General features: G+C 39.1%; 1 protein-coding gene across 1 annotated transcript; it reads left to right on the plus strand.

Annotated features, from left to right (window-relative positions):
- Positions 1–8,602: 8,602 nt before the first annotated feature.
- On the plus strand, positions 8,603–9,775 carry LOC141620697 (uncharacterized). The gene is made up of 3 exons (XM_074437502.1): positions 8,603–8,801; positions 9,135–9,236; positions 9,338–9,775. The coding sequence occupies exons 1-3, from the start codon at positions 8,763–8,765 to the stop codon at positions 9,773–9,775; spliced, it is 579 nt and encodes a 192-aa protein (XP_074293603.1). The 5' UTR covers positions 8,603–8,762.
- Positions 9,776–16,659: the final 6,884 nt, after the last annotated feature.

Below are 16,659 nucleotides of genomic sequence, written 5' to 3' on the forward strand. Positions count from 1 at the left end.
TCAATGTACTAATATGTTGTGGCTTTATTATAAGTCTCCTAAGAAATCGTCTCTCACTGTAGGAGAGTGCTAATGATTATGTTTTGCGATATATGTACTGTGTTTAGACAAGCATCAACCGTCTCTGTATTATAAATTAATTTTGAGACGGTCTTCAAGTTACTTTTGAGACTGTCTTATCACAAATTATTTGTGAGATTACGTTATGTCGGAAAATTGGAATTTACTTGGTCACTTACTATTGTCAAATGATCCCATTTTGAGTGTCTCATTTATTTATTTATCTTTCTATATTGAGAATATTTTTAAAGGGTAATTTGATCAACCTCATTAGCAATTGTCCACTTATCACTCAATTGCAACACTCATAAATGATCTTATCCTCTTTTCTTAGTATTTATGTCAAAACTGAACGTAAATAAATGACCGGGATGAAGGAAGTAAGTGATAAAAAAAGGGGCACTTGGTAAAACAGTATAAGGTTCACTACTTCATGATTAAACTAGTTTTGTGACCCGTGAGAATCACGGGTTTGATTGTTTTTGTTCTTTTATTTTTGCGGCATCGCTCATGAATGCGTTATATATTCGGCTTGTTTGTCTTTTTACTTATTACTTGGAGATATGTTGGTAGGATACCTAAGTAAGGCAACAAAGAGGGTCCTGTTATAGTTTCTGAGGGTAACTTGTTGAAAATCACAAACTCTATATTAAACAATGGCACAAAACCCATGAATCCCTCATTTAAAGGAACAAACGAATGTTCGTTCTCTGATTTCGAAGGCTGGTATTGCATATAAATTAAATGGAAAATTGTATTGTGTTGTGTTTCATCAGAGCACTCTAACCAACTTATTCTCAAAGCCTATAAGCAAAAGTCAACACAAGTTATGGGAAAACGTAAAATTGCATTCAAACAGTGGAATATTAAGTTTGCAAATTACTCTTAATTACTCTTATTTTGATTGGTCTTCATTGTCTTTGTTCTTTTACTAGTTGTTGTCTTGTTGTGTTAATAACTGTCGGTCCCCTTTCTATTTCTATTCTCTGCTTTTTTTTTTTACGGTGTTTGGATTGTCTCTGGATTTCGAGGGCGCTTGGCTTTGTCACGGTGGTTATTCAGGCTTTTCTGTTGGGTCACGGTGTTTGGATTGTCTCTGAATTTTGATGATTGCGCATCAAAAGTAACGACCGTGGTTTCTCTCTTCATATAAAATAAAATATAAAATACTATACGAATACAACCTGTACAACCCAACAGAAGAGCCTTTATTCTCACGCAAAACAATAGGGTTTAGCATTGTTCAGCTTTCCGGTACGCCCAAACCCTTATTTATCTCAAATTTTCTTTTCTAATTTAAATTAGGTTAAATTTAGTCACTTAATTTACCTGCAACATTGAAATTTGACCATCTTCATTCATTCACGACATTCATTTCCTTCGAGTTTGGTACTAATTTCTGTCATTCCTCTTTAGTTTATGTCAATTAATTTCTTGTGCATGTTAATTTACTGGATTAGTGTGCTTATTTATCTCAGACATCTTTATTGTTAATTACGATTAATAACATGGTTTTAGGGTTGTTTTTTGTGTTAATTTGAGTAATTAGTATGTGCGAGTTGTGGAATTAGTTAGGGTATGTAATTGCTTATTATTGTGTTTGGTTATTGGTTGACAAATTATTAGTTTTGGAATACTAATTCCATGATTTTGTGCTACAATGACAGAGTTACTTTTCCAACACATCAAGTTTTTGGCGCCTTTGTGAGACGGTATCCAGGACTGATATTGGTTTTGGTTTGAACTTGGGGCTTGTTTCTTTTGTTATTTGGTCTTTCAAATGGCCGAGAAGACCATAGCCGACCATATGAGACCCGACCTTAGGTGGACTGGATCACCCATTAACATTGGAGTTGTGGAGGCTAAAAGTTATGGGTTTGAGCCGGAGTTAGTTATGTTAGTTGAACGTGTAACACCCCCATTTATTTAAGGTCCTGAACTAGGACTCCTCAGATAAATGACGGTGTTACCATCTCGGAAACCCGAGGTAGTAGATACAAAGGAAAGAAACACAGTACTTTATTAAAATGTTTAAAGTGATATTACAACAGGAATAAAAACAAAGCCTCCAAAAAATATGACCACAAGATACAGTCTGATAAAACTACTAATAAGACTAAGGTGGGCTAGGCACTAAGTCCGTCATCCAACTCTCCTCCCGCCAGCTCCCATCGTCTCTCGAAATACTGTCAATCTGCTCCCCAATAATTGGATCATCACAGGCGTACACGAATACACAGGGTCAGCCGAAGCTGAGTAGGGAAAACAATTAAACAACAAAATGTGATATGCATGATCCTCCGCCACCTCCATCTCCATCTCAACTCATACCTCATATCTCATTTCTCATATCTCATAACCCGGACAACCCAGCCATACCGATCCCCGGTAGACTATATATATATCGACCGTAGCCGATCTGCCAGCTCGCAGCTGAGGACACCAGGGCAAGTCCTGCAGAACCCGCCTGGGCCTTATCACAATCCACATCGTATCTCAACATCGTCACCCCTACGCCATCCTCCAACTCCAATGCATATGAAATGCTCAACAGTGATAATGCAACACAATGTGTATATTAATGAATGAAATCATGCCAGCTGTCAAGATATTGGAATAATATACTCAACACTAACAGTTCAGTCAACCCCACCTCATTACATGAAAACACAACATCAATCACAACCACGAACAAGTCAACGATCTCAGCTTGGTCATATGAAACACAAACAAGTCAACTCAATTCAATAATACGATAAGGAGTCAAGTGTGTTTCCCCTACCTCAAAGTGCCAGCAAATCCAACTAAGCAGTTAAGCAGTCCAGAAATAAGGCAATGAATTTGATTATCGATCCTTCACGAATCCGTCACCTAAACGAATTATAATATTTATTATTATTAACTACCAAATACAGAATTTCCCAAAATAGAAACTTTCCCGAAATAGTAACTTTCCACTTTAATCAGTCCCGACTCAAAACCCGACTTGAATTATTTAACCGACTCGGGAATTAAATTAAATAACTACTATGATAGATAAAATATTGAACGAATTAAACATTTTAAGAAAACCCGACTCGAACATAAAACAATTCAATAACCCGACTTAAACCCGTCTTTCATTAATTAAATAACTCGGAATTAAATTAATTAGTTAAACATACGACCCATTAACGAATTATAACGATTAACTATGAAAACCCGTTTCAACAACAACTCGAATAACCCCTCACGCACCACCGTCCCTTCACACACTCACACACCCCTCACGCACCACCTAGCCACCACGACAACCACCAGACCTGACCCCCACTTCGTCCCCACCACCAAAGAACCACCACCACTGGTCAGGCTGCCGCATGAAGTCGAACAGGGCTGGCATTTGGCCTGGTTCACCGCGCATCACCACCAACACCCACTGTTTTCCTTTTTACCACCACCGCAACCAACAACCATACCCTGCCACATAACCACCATCCAACTCGCCGTCATCCCACAAACCTAAACACCGTGGCACCACCATTTCGACCTCCCCCGAGTCCACGGTGGTGCCACCCTAAACCCAACTGCGTCTAAAACTCGCTTTGAAACCGTAACCCAAACCCGTTTTTTTGGTTACCCCCCGCCGCCGCCTCTCACAACCACCACCACCACCCAAAACCTCCCTAACCACCACCAATACACTCGTCCCTTTCCACCCAAATCCCTTACCCTATCAACAACCACCAGCCTCACCTCTCTAGGGCACGAAACAACCAACAAAACTGCCAGAAAGTGAAAACCGAGAAGAAGGGTTGTGTTCTTACCTTTCCTCGCCACCACCACCGCCGCCGGAGCCGCCTATGAGTGTCGACAACCACCCCTATCTCTTCCCTGCTGCGCCGTTAATGTCCACGCCCTCTCACTCCCTCTCGAATTGCGTGAAGATGGGGATTGGTGTTGCTGAAAGGAGGGTGACGGTTTGAGGGAGTGGTGTTTTGTGTTAGGGTAGAATTAGGTTAAACTTAGGTTAAAAGGTTAAGTTAGATGGTAAATGGGTCATGGGTATGGGTAACGTGATATGGGTCATGGGTATGGGTAAGTTATCATTCAATTAGACCCGTCTCAACAAGTTTACGAGTAACTTGGTCTTACGATATCAACACGACTAAACAATTAACTCGACTCAACTATTATCCCGACATAATTAGTAAAATAATATATATAATAATTAATATATACTAATATCCGTTTAATTAATTATATTATATAAAATACGGGGTATTACAGTCTTCCCCCCTTAAAATGAACTTCGTCCCGAAGTTCGCTCAACTACCAAACAGATTTTCTAGTACAAGGATTCATGGACTCAAGCGGTTGGAACAGAATGTTACATTCTTCCCTCCTAAAAAGAAAGTTACGTCCCGGAACTTACTTCATGCAAACCTAACACCACTCATAAACTCATGCAAACTATCAGAGCACCATAACAGCAGCAGTTTAATTACACAACATAGAGGACTCATTTGTATGGGTACCACGCAACGAAACATCAGCGAAACATCAGCTTGAACAAACTACGATCTACAACTTGATCAAAACCACAATCTATACACAAGTGGAACATAACCCTTAAGATTTTACAATCCTACCCAACTAAAAACATGGTTACGTCCTCGTAACCTCTTCTCAACTTTCATATTCCAACGTAACAAAACACTGTCAACAACATGTAACAGAAAAGAACACATGACCAAAAGATACAGTCTGATAAAACTACTAATAAGACTAAGGTGGGCTAGGCACTAAGTCCGTCATCCAACTCTCCTCCCGCCAGCTCCCATCGCCTCTCGAAATACCTGTCAATCTGCTCCCAATAATTGGATCATCACAGCGCATACGAATACACAGGTCACCAAGCCGAGTAGGGAAAACAATTAAACAACAAAATGTGATATGCATGATCCTCCGCCACCTCCATCTCCATCTCAATTCATACCTCATATCTCATTTCTCATATCTCATAACCCGGACAACCCAGCCATACCGATCCCAGGTAGACTATATATATCGACCGTAGCCGATCCCCACCACTGAGGACACCAGGGCAAGTCCCGCGAACCCGCCCCGGGCCTTATCACAATCCACATCGTATCTCAACATCGTCACCCCTACGCCATCCTCCAACTCCAATGCATATGAAATGCTCAATGTTGATAATGCAACACAATGTGTATATTAATGAATGAAATCATGCCATTTGTCAAGATATTGGAATAATATACTCAACACTAATGATTGATCAACCCCACCTCATTACATGAAAACACAACATCAATCACAACCACGAACAAGTCAACGATCTCAGCTTGGTCATATGAAACACAAACAAGTCAACTCAATTCAATAATACGATAAGGAGTCAAGTGTGTTTCCCCTACCTCAAAGTGCCAGCAAATCCAACTAAGCAGTTAAGCAGTCCAGAAATAAGGCAATGAATTTGATTATCGATCCTTCACGAATCCGTCACCTAAACGAATTATAATATTTATTATTATTAACTACCAAATACAGAATTTCCCAAAATAGAAACTTTCCCGAAATAGTAACTTCCCACTTTAATGGTCCCGACTCAAAACCCGACTTGAATTATTTAACCGACTCGGGAATTAAATTAAATAACTACTATGATAGATAAAATATGAACTAATTAAACATTTTAAGAAAACCCGACTAACATAAAACAATTCAATAACCCGACTTAAACCCGTCTTTCATTAATTAAATAACTCGGAATTAAATTAATTAGTTAAACATACGACCCATTAACGAATTATAACGATTAACTATGAAAACCCGTTTCAACAACAACTCGAATAACCCCTCACGCACCACCGTCCCTTCACACACTCACACACCCCTCACGCACCACCTAGCCACCACGACAACCACCGGATCGACCCCACTTCGCCCCCCCACCACAAAGAACCACCACCGGCTGGTCGATCGCCGCCGGAAGTCGAACCAGGGCTGGCATTTGGCCTGGTTCACGCGCATCACCACCAACACCCATCTGTTTTCCTTTTTACCACCACCGCAACCAACAACCATACCCTGCCACATAACCACCATCCAACTCGCCGTCATCCCACGAACCTAAACACCGTGGCACCACCATTTCGACCTCTCCCGAGTCCACGGTGGTGCCACCTAAACCCAAACTGCGTCTAAAACTCGCTTCGAAACCGTAACCCAAACCCGTTTTGGTTACCCCTGTCGCTGCCGCCTCTCACAACCACCACCACCACCCAAAACCTCCCTAACCACCACCAATACACTCGTCCCTTTCCACCCAAATCCCTTACCCTATCAACAACCACCAGCCTCACCTCTCTAGGGCACGAAACAACCAACAAAACCGCGTAAAGTGAAAACCGAGAAGAAGGGTTGTGTTCTTACCTTTTCTCGCCACCACCACCGCCGCCGGAGCGCCTATGAGTGTCGACAACCACCCCTATCTCTTCCTCGCTGCGCGTTAATGTCCACGCCCTCTCACTCCCTCTCGAATTGCGTGAAGATGGGGATTGGTGTTGCTGAAAGGAGGGTGACGGTTTGAGGGAGTGGTGTTTTGTGTTAGGGTAGAATTAGGTTAAACTTAGGTTAAAAGGTTAAGTTAGATGGTAAATGGGTCATGGGTATGGGTAACGTGATATGGGTCATGGGTATGGGTAAGTTATCATTCAATTAGACCCGTCTCAACAAGTTTACGAGTAACTTGGTCTTACGATATCAACACGACTAAACAATTAACTCGACTCAACTATTATCCCGACATAATTAGTAAAATAATATATATAATAATTAATATATACTAATATCCGTTTAATTAATTATATTATATAAAATACGGGGTATTACAGTTTTCCCCCCTTAAAATGAACTTCGTCCCGAAGTTCGCTCAACTACCAAACAGATTTTCTAGTACAAGGATTCATGGACTCAAGCGGTTGGAACAGAATGTTACAGAACGACATGCCTTCCACGGGCTTGATAGTGAGAAAGCGATTGATCATCTTGTGAGTTTCGGGGAATTGTGTGCTCTTGTTAGGATTGACGGGGTGCCTGATGAAACCGTAAAGCTCATACTCTTTCGCTTTAGTCTTCAGGATGAAGCCAAAAGTTGGTTGTACTCTCACCCTCCCAATACATTTCATACTTGGGAAAACCTCTCTCAAGCTTTCCTTAACAGATATGTTTCTCCTTCGAAATGCCTCGAAATAAAACTTTCTGAACTCGGCATAACAAACCAGCCACCACCCTTACACACCATCCTTCCTGAGACCGACACCAATGATAAAGACTTCCGTGAGGTGATGCGAGACTCTATGCAACAGTTATTGGCCAATGATCGTACCCTTATGTCACAAATGGAGCAAGTCATGACGACACAAAAGTATCAAAACACGAGGCTTCGAAACCTTGAAAATCGTGTTGAAAACATTGAAAACCTTCTCTTGCCTATGTTTAGTAATGTGTGTGGGTTTAACTCAGGCAATTTTCGCCCGGAGTACTCCATTTACAGGCCCCCACCCGATTATAATTACCAGCAACCCATGGATTCCCCCCCCGCCCCCTTTACCTGACTACAACCCTTACCCCGAGCAATACCATTACAATACTTCTCATCCTCCACAATAGGTAATGATTTTATTAGGCCGACTTAGGCCGTATTGTTATATTATCTCGCTTATGGGCTTCGACCCAATGTAATCTGTATTTATATCCCTTTGTGTTTAATGAGAAGGCATAATACACAATTCACACAAAGAGATATAAATACATATTACATTGGGTCGAAGCCCATAAGCGAGATAATATAACAATACGGCCTGAGTCGGCCTAATAGGTTTGTTCCTTTTTTCTACTGATTCAATAAGTAAGTTTTGTATTTGAGTTGAGATTTGCAAAAAAAAATATGACAGAGACGGAATTTTAGTCTCAAGTTTTAGCTAATTGTTTGATCAGCAATAGTTTCTATTCTCCTATGGCATATCATTAAAAGCTTCTTTTTTTAATAGGGGGTCGAGCGAGTTGGGTACCAGTTATGGATATTATATGCACGACATTTCTTCGTTTATCCATTAATGTTGATTAATATGATCTGATTACTGGGGTAAATTGGTTCGTCTCATGTGTGAGACGGTCTCTTGAAAGACTGCCTACAGTCTAGGCAAATCATACTTCTGTGCTAGAATACACGTGAAATGCAGTATGATTCAATGTGATAACAAATTAACAATACACGTCAAATGCAAGTACGATCTTGACTAGTTACAGAAGTGTCAAAGCCAACTTTTATTGTAGTCTTGTAGATATGAATATATATTTAGATTTTGGCAGTGATAGTTTTGCAGGTCTGGTTATTTGCTCGTCACCACAATCATTGTACAAAGAAAGACCCGTGTGCCACTACAAAAAAAAGCATTCATAGCGACGGAATCCCTGCGACAGTTGAAAAAGTTGTAGCAAAATATATATGCGACAGCTGAATGGTGTACAGAGCTCGTCGATCAGAGAATGTGCCGGGATGGATGACAGCTGAACTCCACAAATAGGTGTTGGATAAGACTTTGTCACAATCATTTCAAGAGAAATCAAGCAAATGTTCAGCAAATAGGAAGTCTGGTGGTGATGAGAAGGGAAAGTCACCTCCTACTCATGCTATGGGTCGAATGAATGTCGTCCAGTTAATGGAGAAAATGGTAACTTCAATTTAAATTTCAGTTTTTACATAGTACCCTTCATTTTTTTTTAAAAATCTACAAGGTACCCCTGTGCTATTTAAAGTAGTGGTGTTGCTAGTGCAAAGGGCAAGCATATTAATGTTGGTATTGTGTGGTTTGTTCTGTGCTGAAAAGAAAAATAGTTTTTGGATGGATATTGTGTGGTTTGTCCTGTGGTGAAAAGAAAAAATCAGTTATGGTGATTGAGGAAGAAGGTGGATTAAACATTAAACAAGGGTATAAGAGACATTCAATATTTTAGTTAACTAGTTTTTCGTAATTTGATTTTAATAATTTTTTATTTGTGTTTAGGCGGGACCGGATATGAACTTACCCACCGCGTTAGAGATGCTGAAAAGAACAAAGCAGAACAAGCAAGGTGTTTGGCCAACACCAAAGGCAGGGACATTATTCGTAAGTCGTCGTTTCCTTTTTTTTTCTTATGTTTTTTTAACTTATAAATTATAAATTAAATATCGTCAAGAATCTAATGTTTTACAATGTATTTGATGTAGACTGATATTACCAATAAGAAGGCCGAGCTGGAAAGTGAAGGGGTGACGGACATCGATGAGAATGCGATTTACTATGAAGTCCATGAAGGGTACAACAAGAAGGGAGGATTTTATGGCCTAGGTTCAGCAGCAGAAGACTACTTTGAGCGGCCTACGCCTTCTACCACTACTCCCGCTGGTAATCATTACTCCCCCGGTCTTTATAGCAGAATGGCAAGTGAGAACAAGCGACTCTCGGCCAAACTTGATGATACTACCGAGCGATTGGCCACTATTGAGGAGTTTCGACTCAAAGATTTTGGGCGTAACGTTACCCAAAATTGCAACCCCGGCAACTCAAGTCAAAGAAGGGAGGATGACTTAGATGGTAATGGTCACGGCGACAACACTACTCCTACTCCTTTCACTCCTTGGTCGTCAACCAATGTTGTTAATTAGTAGCTTGGTAATTGGTATAACACTAGATATTTTGGTCCCCTTGGCACTAGTTGCACGTCATTAGTATGTAGTTTGACGTTAGCATGAAGTATGTAAGTAGTACTAAGTCAATGACTTTCGGATTGCTTTAATATGTATGACAATTAAATTTCCATTCAATGGAAAGTTGACATTACTTCCTTCGTGCGAATGGATAACTGCTTTGTAGATGTGTATTATATAAATTGTGGGTGTTGGTAGTCTTTGCAGGTGTATAGATAAATTTGGATGGTTCAAGGGGAGGAAAAATGAGGCAAAGAGGTGTTGGAATTTGGCTAGTTAGCAAACAGATAAATTTGCACATTGACGGATTCATTAATTTTTCCGCGATGATTTTTATTTTTTTGCGACGGATAACAATTTATTTGCTACGGATTTTGGGCTTTTGCTACGGAATTTCCGTCCCAAAACAGAAAAAAGTCAATTCTGGAACGTTGACTGCCATTAATTTGGGACGGGAAAAACGTCGCTAGATTCCGTCGCTACATTATTTGCGACTGATTTTGCGACGTCCGTGTATTTTTGCGACAAAATTAAATGACGGATTTTTTCCGTCGCAAGTGAGGTATTAGCGACGGATTTGGCGATTTTTGCGACGAGGTTGTCCGTCCCAAATGACCTGTTTTTTTGTAGTGTGCCACCCAACTCGCAGTCCTAGTCCCCTCGCAAGTCTGAGTGAGGCGAAACCCCAAAACAAGGCTAAGACGAACAAATTAAACAAGTGTGAAGCTAAGTAAAGATTAGAGTAAATTATAAATTACTCCCTTTTAAGTTGGAGTTGTAATATCCCAATTATTTCCGACACTTTAATAATTAAGTTGATATTTTATTTATTATTAATTTAAATTTAAGTGTTTGTTTTTTTATAAAGGGAGTCTTAAATTTATATGAGAATTTTGTTCATATGGGCCATCTAAGCTTTCCATTCTTTTCCTTATTTCTCGTCTGAAGTCCTAATTTCCATATTGCACACAATAAAACCCTACAATTGTTTTTCAACTCCCTCGTTCTTCCCTGCCTTTTTCTTTCGTTCTTTATATATCAAACACTCAAATAATTGTCCTTGCCTCCGATCCTAACGCTCGACTCTACTTGAAACACTCAGGAATTTGTCATGCCTTGACGTCATTAATATTGTATACATAATAGGCAACTCTTATTGTTATTTTTGTCCTCTGTGGCCTTCATCAACTATGCCACTTGTATGGGGTGGACTTTGCACACCACCATCATCACTTTCGCGTTGTTTAGTAATTCACGAGTCAACGTTATGGTCTGACTTCCGTAACAAAATAGTCGGATTCGTTTCGAGAGTGAAGGTAACACGATTCTACCGATCCTATTATTCTTATTATTGCTCGAGGTTGTATGTATATTTTTACTATTACGTGTTGATGTGATAAATCTAATTGTAGTTGGTGGTTTATAATGTTTGCTAGTATTATTTGTGACTACTATATTTTATTTTGCTAGAATTGTAAGATGGGTAGTATGTAAACATGTTGGATTAATGTTGGAGTGTTGGACGAGCAGACTAGTAGAATAATCAGATTGATGATGACAATAGAAATCAATATTTGACTAGTGGATTATGTTAATTAGTGGTCGGATACTTGGTGAAATTGTGAATCTGCAGTTAGTTTTTTTTTTTTTTTTTTTTTTTAGGTAAGAAAACTAGGTTGATCCTCTAAGGTAGGATCAACCTATCTCATCCTTTCGAATGAGGGAGGTAAGTTGAAGCCACCGGCTATCAAACCACCTCGAAAGAGTTGGACATGAATGTCCAACTGAAGCCATGAAATCAGCAACCTTGTTGGCTTCATTTAAAGCAATGTTTAATTATCACTTCATCGAAAAAATGAAGGTCTAATTTCAAATCCTTGATAATACTAGAAATTTCCCACGGAATTTGCCAAGTACCTCGAATCGAGTTAATAACACATAAGTTATCACCCTCCACAATTAACTTTGAGATTCCTAAGTATTTAGCTGCTAAAATACCTTCTTTTAAAGCAAGTGCTTCCGCAACAAGGATACTATTGGATCCACACTTTTTTGCTCCCAACAAAACGACTTTACCATTGTGATCTCTTAAAGAATATCCTAAAGCAGCTTTATTACCGTCTATTCTCGATCCGTCAAAATTTAGCTTTAGGAAACCGTTTGTAGGTTTTTCCCACCAAATCTCTTCCTTACTAGAATTGTTTCTAGCTGACTCTTCTACCTCGGGATTGTTGAGACCTTAAATCTAGTCACATTCCATGTCTTAGTGCTATTATTACATAAAGTAATAAGTTTGCTGATACTTAAATTAACATTATTAAAGATAATATCATTTCTATGAAACCATGCATTCCACCAAATAAAGATAATCTTTATAAAGTCATCTTTTGAAATTAAATCCTTGAGATAATTAAGTTTCGTTAGAAAATTTTGACTTATAATAGTATCATAATTTGACAAAAACTCGTTGAAACTAATAATGTTCAGGTCTTGGATGACTGGTAAACTAATAATTTTATCATGCTTGAATATGCAGTTGACTGGTATGGTTATGAGTTTTGTGAGCGTATTGGCATTGTTATCGGTTTTGTGGGTGTATTGAGAGCAATAATTTTATCATGCTTGATTGAGGAGCGTGATTATTTTGTATTGTATTTTTATTGTCGTTTCCTTTGTCTTTGACTCGTGGGTGAGTAGCTTGGGGTTTATACTCTAAGTGTTGAGCACGGTTCTTTGAACCTTTGACAATATCGATATTGAAATTGAGATGAATATTGGTTACTGGTATTGAGTTATTGGGGCCGTTGTGCCAAGTTTTGTGTTACGGTCTAGTGTGACCATGGTTATTGAGTTAGTTATATTGTTTAGAATCGATATTGAGATGGAAATATTGTTTCGCGGTTTTTATCCGCCAGTTCACTCACCCCTTGTCTTGGTCTTAGGGTCGACGATGAGAATACGATATTTGATTACTATATTATGAGACGGAGTAATGAGTGAGACGGAGTAATGAGTGAGATGGAGTAATGAGTTGAGATTGAGTTAATTATTAGGATGAGAGTGTCTATTATATTATGGAGTAAGTTTGAGTTTGAGATTAGTTTATGGGGAGTGTTTTTATTATTCTCCGTGTTTCTTTTTATTTTTACATGTCTGTGTTTCCGCGCCATGACCAAAAGCTATTTTGCTTATATTGAGGTATTATCTGTTACTCAGCTTTCCGGCTGACGTGTTTTCTCCCTTCGGGGCTACTCGTCATGGGGGTAGTTCCTTTCTGTCTTCTGGTTTTGCTTTTGTGTCTTCCATTCATTGTTCAAAAAGGATTTTATTTCAAGACAAGATTTTATTTAGAGTGTTTGTAAAAGTTTTAGTTCATTTTGTATATTTGGTTTTAAGAGACATTTTGTAAGAAAAACTTTGTATATTAATTATAATATATCTGTATTTCGGCCAGTTTTATTTTTAAAAGTTAGTTTTAATTTAGCCGAAAATCAGGGGTGTTACAGGAGTTTTCTAAACTTACTCCCTTATATGTTTCTTTTTTAAATTACTCCCTTAAGTTGACCTGAGACCAAAAGTTGCTACCATTTTCCAACTCCGGTGAGTATTTCCGTCTCTTTTTGAATTTTCCCTCCATTTCTCTAAATTCATGACGAAAATACCCCTGAGATTCCTTCGCCTTATGTTAATGTCACCCATCTTCCTTCTTTATCTCCCCGACTACTCCACCAGCCGCCACCCCCTCCTTCCTCTCCAACGCCCCTTCACCCGCCGTTCTCCTTCCTCACGAGAACCCTGCCATCCGCCCTTGTCTCTCCTTTCTCGCCCCATTTGCGTTTTTTGTCGATAACGACCACCTTTGATGAGCGACGTCGCCGGCGACTCAACCACGGAAAATGTTGACGAAACCAGTTATTGGCTCTAATTTTGCCGACAACGTCGCCGGAAATATTAGCTTCTTAAATTTGTCGGTGTGTTAGGTGGGGGAAGGGAGCGAGGTGTTGCTTGTTGTCGGCAAATTTGGATGAGTATGGTGGTGCGTGCGGTGGGGCATTGTCGTACATCAGGTAGTGGGAGGGAGGTCGTTGGGGTGACGGTGGTGCGATGGCCGATGGTAGAAGGGTGGATCTAGGAGATGAGGAAGAAGAGATAAAGTGAGTAATTTTTTCGAAGGGCAATTTCGCCCATTTACTTATTTTTTTCACCTGAGAACTAGCTTGGTAGCAACTTTTGTCCTGAGGTCAACTTAAGGGAGTAATTTAAAAAAAGAAACATATAAGGGAGTAAGTTTAGAAAAGTGCAACTTAAAAGGGAGTAATTTATAATTTACTCTAAAGATTAAGAAGGCTAAAAGAAATGTGAAAAGCTTACTTTATTGTGGAAAGCTGCATAAGTAAAGTTTTGGTCCTGTGTTTTGTGACGACACTTGTTTTCTCTATCCATATTTGAGTTCGGAGGTTAATTTTTGGTTTCTCTATAAACCCTTGTAAAACCCATTTGGTAGCTTCAAATTCACTATACTATTCTCAGGCGCGCAACCTCTTAGCACTACATAGCTTTTGGTCGGTTAGTCTTGTAACTAGTTAAGTTTTTATTATTATTAATAATAATGTATCATTGTTGTCAAAAAAAAACCATTTGGTAGCCTCACATAAGTTCTAAAGTGTTCTGGGGTTGACTTTGGGTTTGAATTTTGCTCGAGTCATTTGTATTAGGGTTGTCAAAAGTGCGAGTTAGTCCGGTCCGACCCGCCCCGACCAACCCTATATCCGGGCCGATTCCGGGTCTCCAAATGTCAAGCCCGACCAGTCCCAGCCCGGACCCGCCCTAGGCCCATACCGAGCCCGCCTTAAACCCGCTACCTGGGCTACCTTTTACCCGGCCCGACCCGCCCTCAATCTCGGGCTGGTTCCGGGTCTCTCTAACCAAGCACGGCCCGCCCTCTGACCTGGCCGACCCGCACCATTAAGCAGCCCTAATTTGTACACGATTATTACTCAAACTTTAATTTTTATTGTTCAAGGGTTCTTCTTTATTAATTTGATCAATTCCATAGCAAGCATTTGTTTATTTTTCATTATAATATATCTCACAAAAATTAAAAAAGGTAATTAAATAATTAAAACGGATAAAGTATAGTTCTCTTTGTTTACTTTGTCTTTCGGTCTTTCCTCATTTAATGGTACCAAACTAACAACGTTTTTAAACATTTCAGAATATACTCCCTCCACCTTTATCATACCCTTTAAAACTTGTCAAAGCATGCATATTAGCATACTCCATATAAGTAATTAGTACCCCTTTCATTTCACTTTTATTTTCCTCTTCTATTCCAAAGTTTCTTCTTCTAAATTTAGTATGGTAAATGACTAGATTACCAATCTTACCTCTAATTTACTAACTACTATTCCCTCCTTAAAATGACATTGCTCTCATTTTCGTTAATTCAAGGGATATGGTTGTAACTTTACCCTATTTTTTAAATTCTTCCCAAAATAAAAAGTACTTCGTATAACAATAAAAATGAAATGGAGAGAGTACTATAGTCTATATAAGCACATTTGATACTCTCAGTCCGATTAATCTTTACATTTCCTTCTGCACAAAAAACAAAGACATGAGAGACGATATGTTTTTATTTTTCTTTTTAAAAAAAAGGGGAAAAAATGGCTATTTCGGAAATATTTTCAAATTGTACATGTTAAAAGAAGAAACACATACATAAAAATCCTGATGGAAATTCCGTCAGTATTCCTATTTAACTGACGGAAATTCCGTCACTATCCACTTTATCACAACAATAATGTAAGTGACTATACATGTCACAATAATTGGCCCACTGACGGAAATTCCGTCAGTTTTTTTAAATTACTGACGGAAAATCCGTCAGTGGGTCAATTATTATGACAACCTGTCACACACACTGGATTCAAATAATTAATACCTCTGACGGAAATTCCGTCAGTTTTTTTATTTTACTGACGGATATTCCGTCAGATACCCTAAATGTTTACCAGCTGTCATCCACTGTTGTGGGTGAATGCCAATGACGGAAATTCCGTCAGTTTTTTGGAAATACTGACGGATATTCCGTCACATGTTTTTTAGCGCCATTGACTTTGTCAACGCGCCAATTACAATTGATGGAATTTCCGTCAGGAAAGGATACCGACGGAAATTCCGTCAAAAATCCGTGTTTTCTGACGGCTACTTTTTTCCGTCGGTATGCCGGTCACTAAGCCGCGTTTTTTTTGTAGTGAGAATCGCTCGAAAAAACTCTCTTTTATATAGATATATATAGATTGTGGAAATTTTTTTTTTTTTTTTGAGAAAAGATCATTATCATTAATAAAAAGTCATACGACATCTACAACATATGCCAACCTCAATCCGATACAAATCGATTACAACCATATGAAATAAATTCTTGTTCAAAGAATGAAACACTGCAACAGAGTCTCTATCATCGATTCGCCGCAAAAGGCTTTCATCCATAAGAGGGTCTCCGAATCTTCCTTGACGAGTATCCATTTCTTCTGACGTGATTGATTGTAGCCATGAATCGGACAAAATATGTAAACCCATATAACGATCTATAACAACGCTGATCTTCTGCTGACTTATTAGAAAACTGCAAACGAACCAGAAAACGAAAGCTCTCAAACTGAGAGAAGGACACCACCGATAGACGGGGACAGAGCCCTCAGTAAGAGAGACGAAACAAAAACGAAAGCGGAAATTAAACAAAAACATAAAAGAAACAAAGCGGAACACAGGAAAAAAACGAAAGCCACCGCCTCCCTACCAACCCACAACACCGCCAGATCCAAGCACCACCCTGC

The sequence above is a fragment of the Silene latifolia genome, chromosome X (genome assembly GCF_048544455.1).
Source record: "Silene latifolia isolate original U9 population chromosome X, ASM4854445v1, whole genome shotgun sequence".
NCBI classification, from domain to species: Eukaryota; Viridiplantae; Streptophyta; class Magnoliopsida; order Caryophyllales; family Caryophyllaceae; genus Silene; species Silene latifolia.

Bases quoted from the DNA above. Each gene is read 5' to 3' on its own strand.
- LOC141620697 (XM_074437502.1), top strand. From the start codon at position 8,763: ATGGGTCGAATGAATGTCGTCCAGTTAATGGAGAAAATG. The intron at 8,802-9,134 runs GTAACTTCAATT...ATTTGTGTTTAG, and splicing joins TCCAGTTAATGGAGAAAATG to GCGGGACCGGATATGAACTT. The intron at 9,237-9,337 runs GTAAGTCGTCGT...TATTTGATGTAG, and splicing joins CAAAGGCAGGGACATTATTC to ACTGATATTACCAATAAGAA.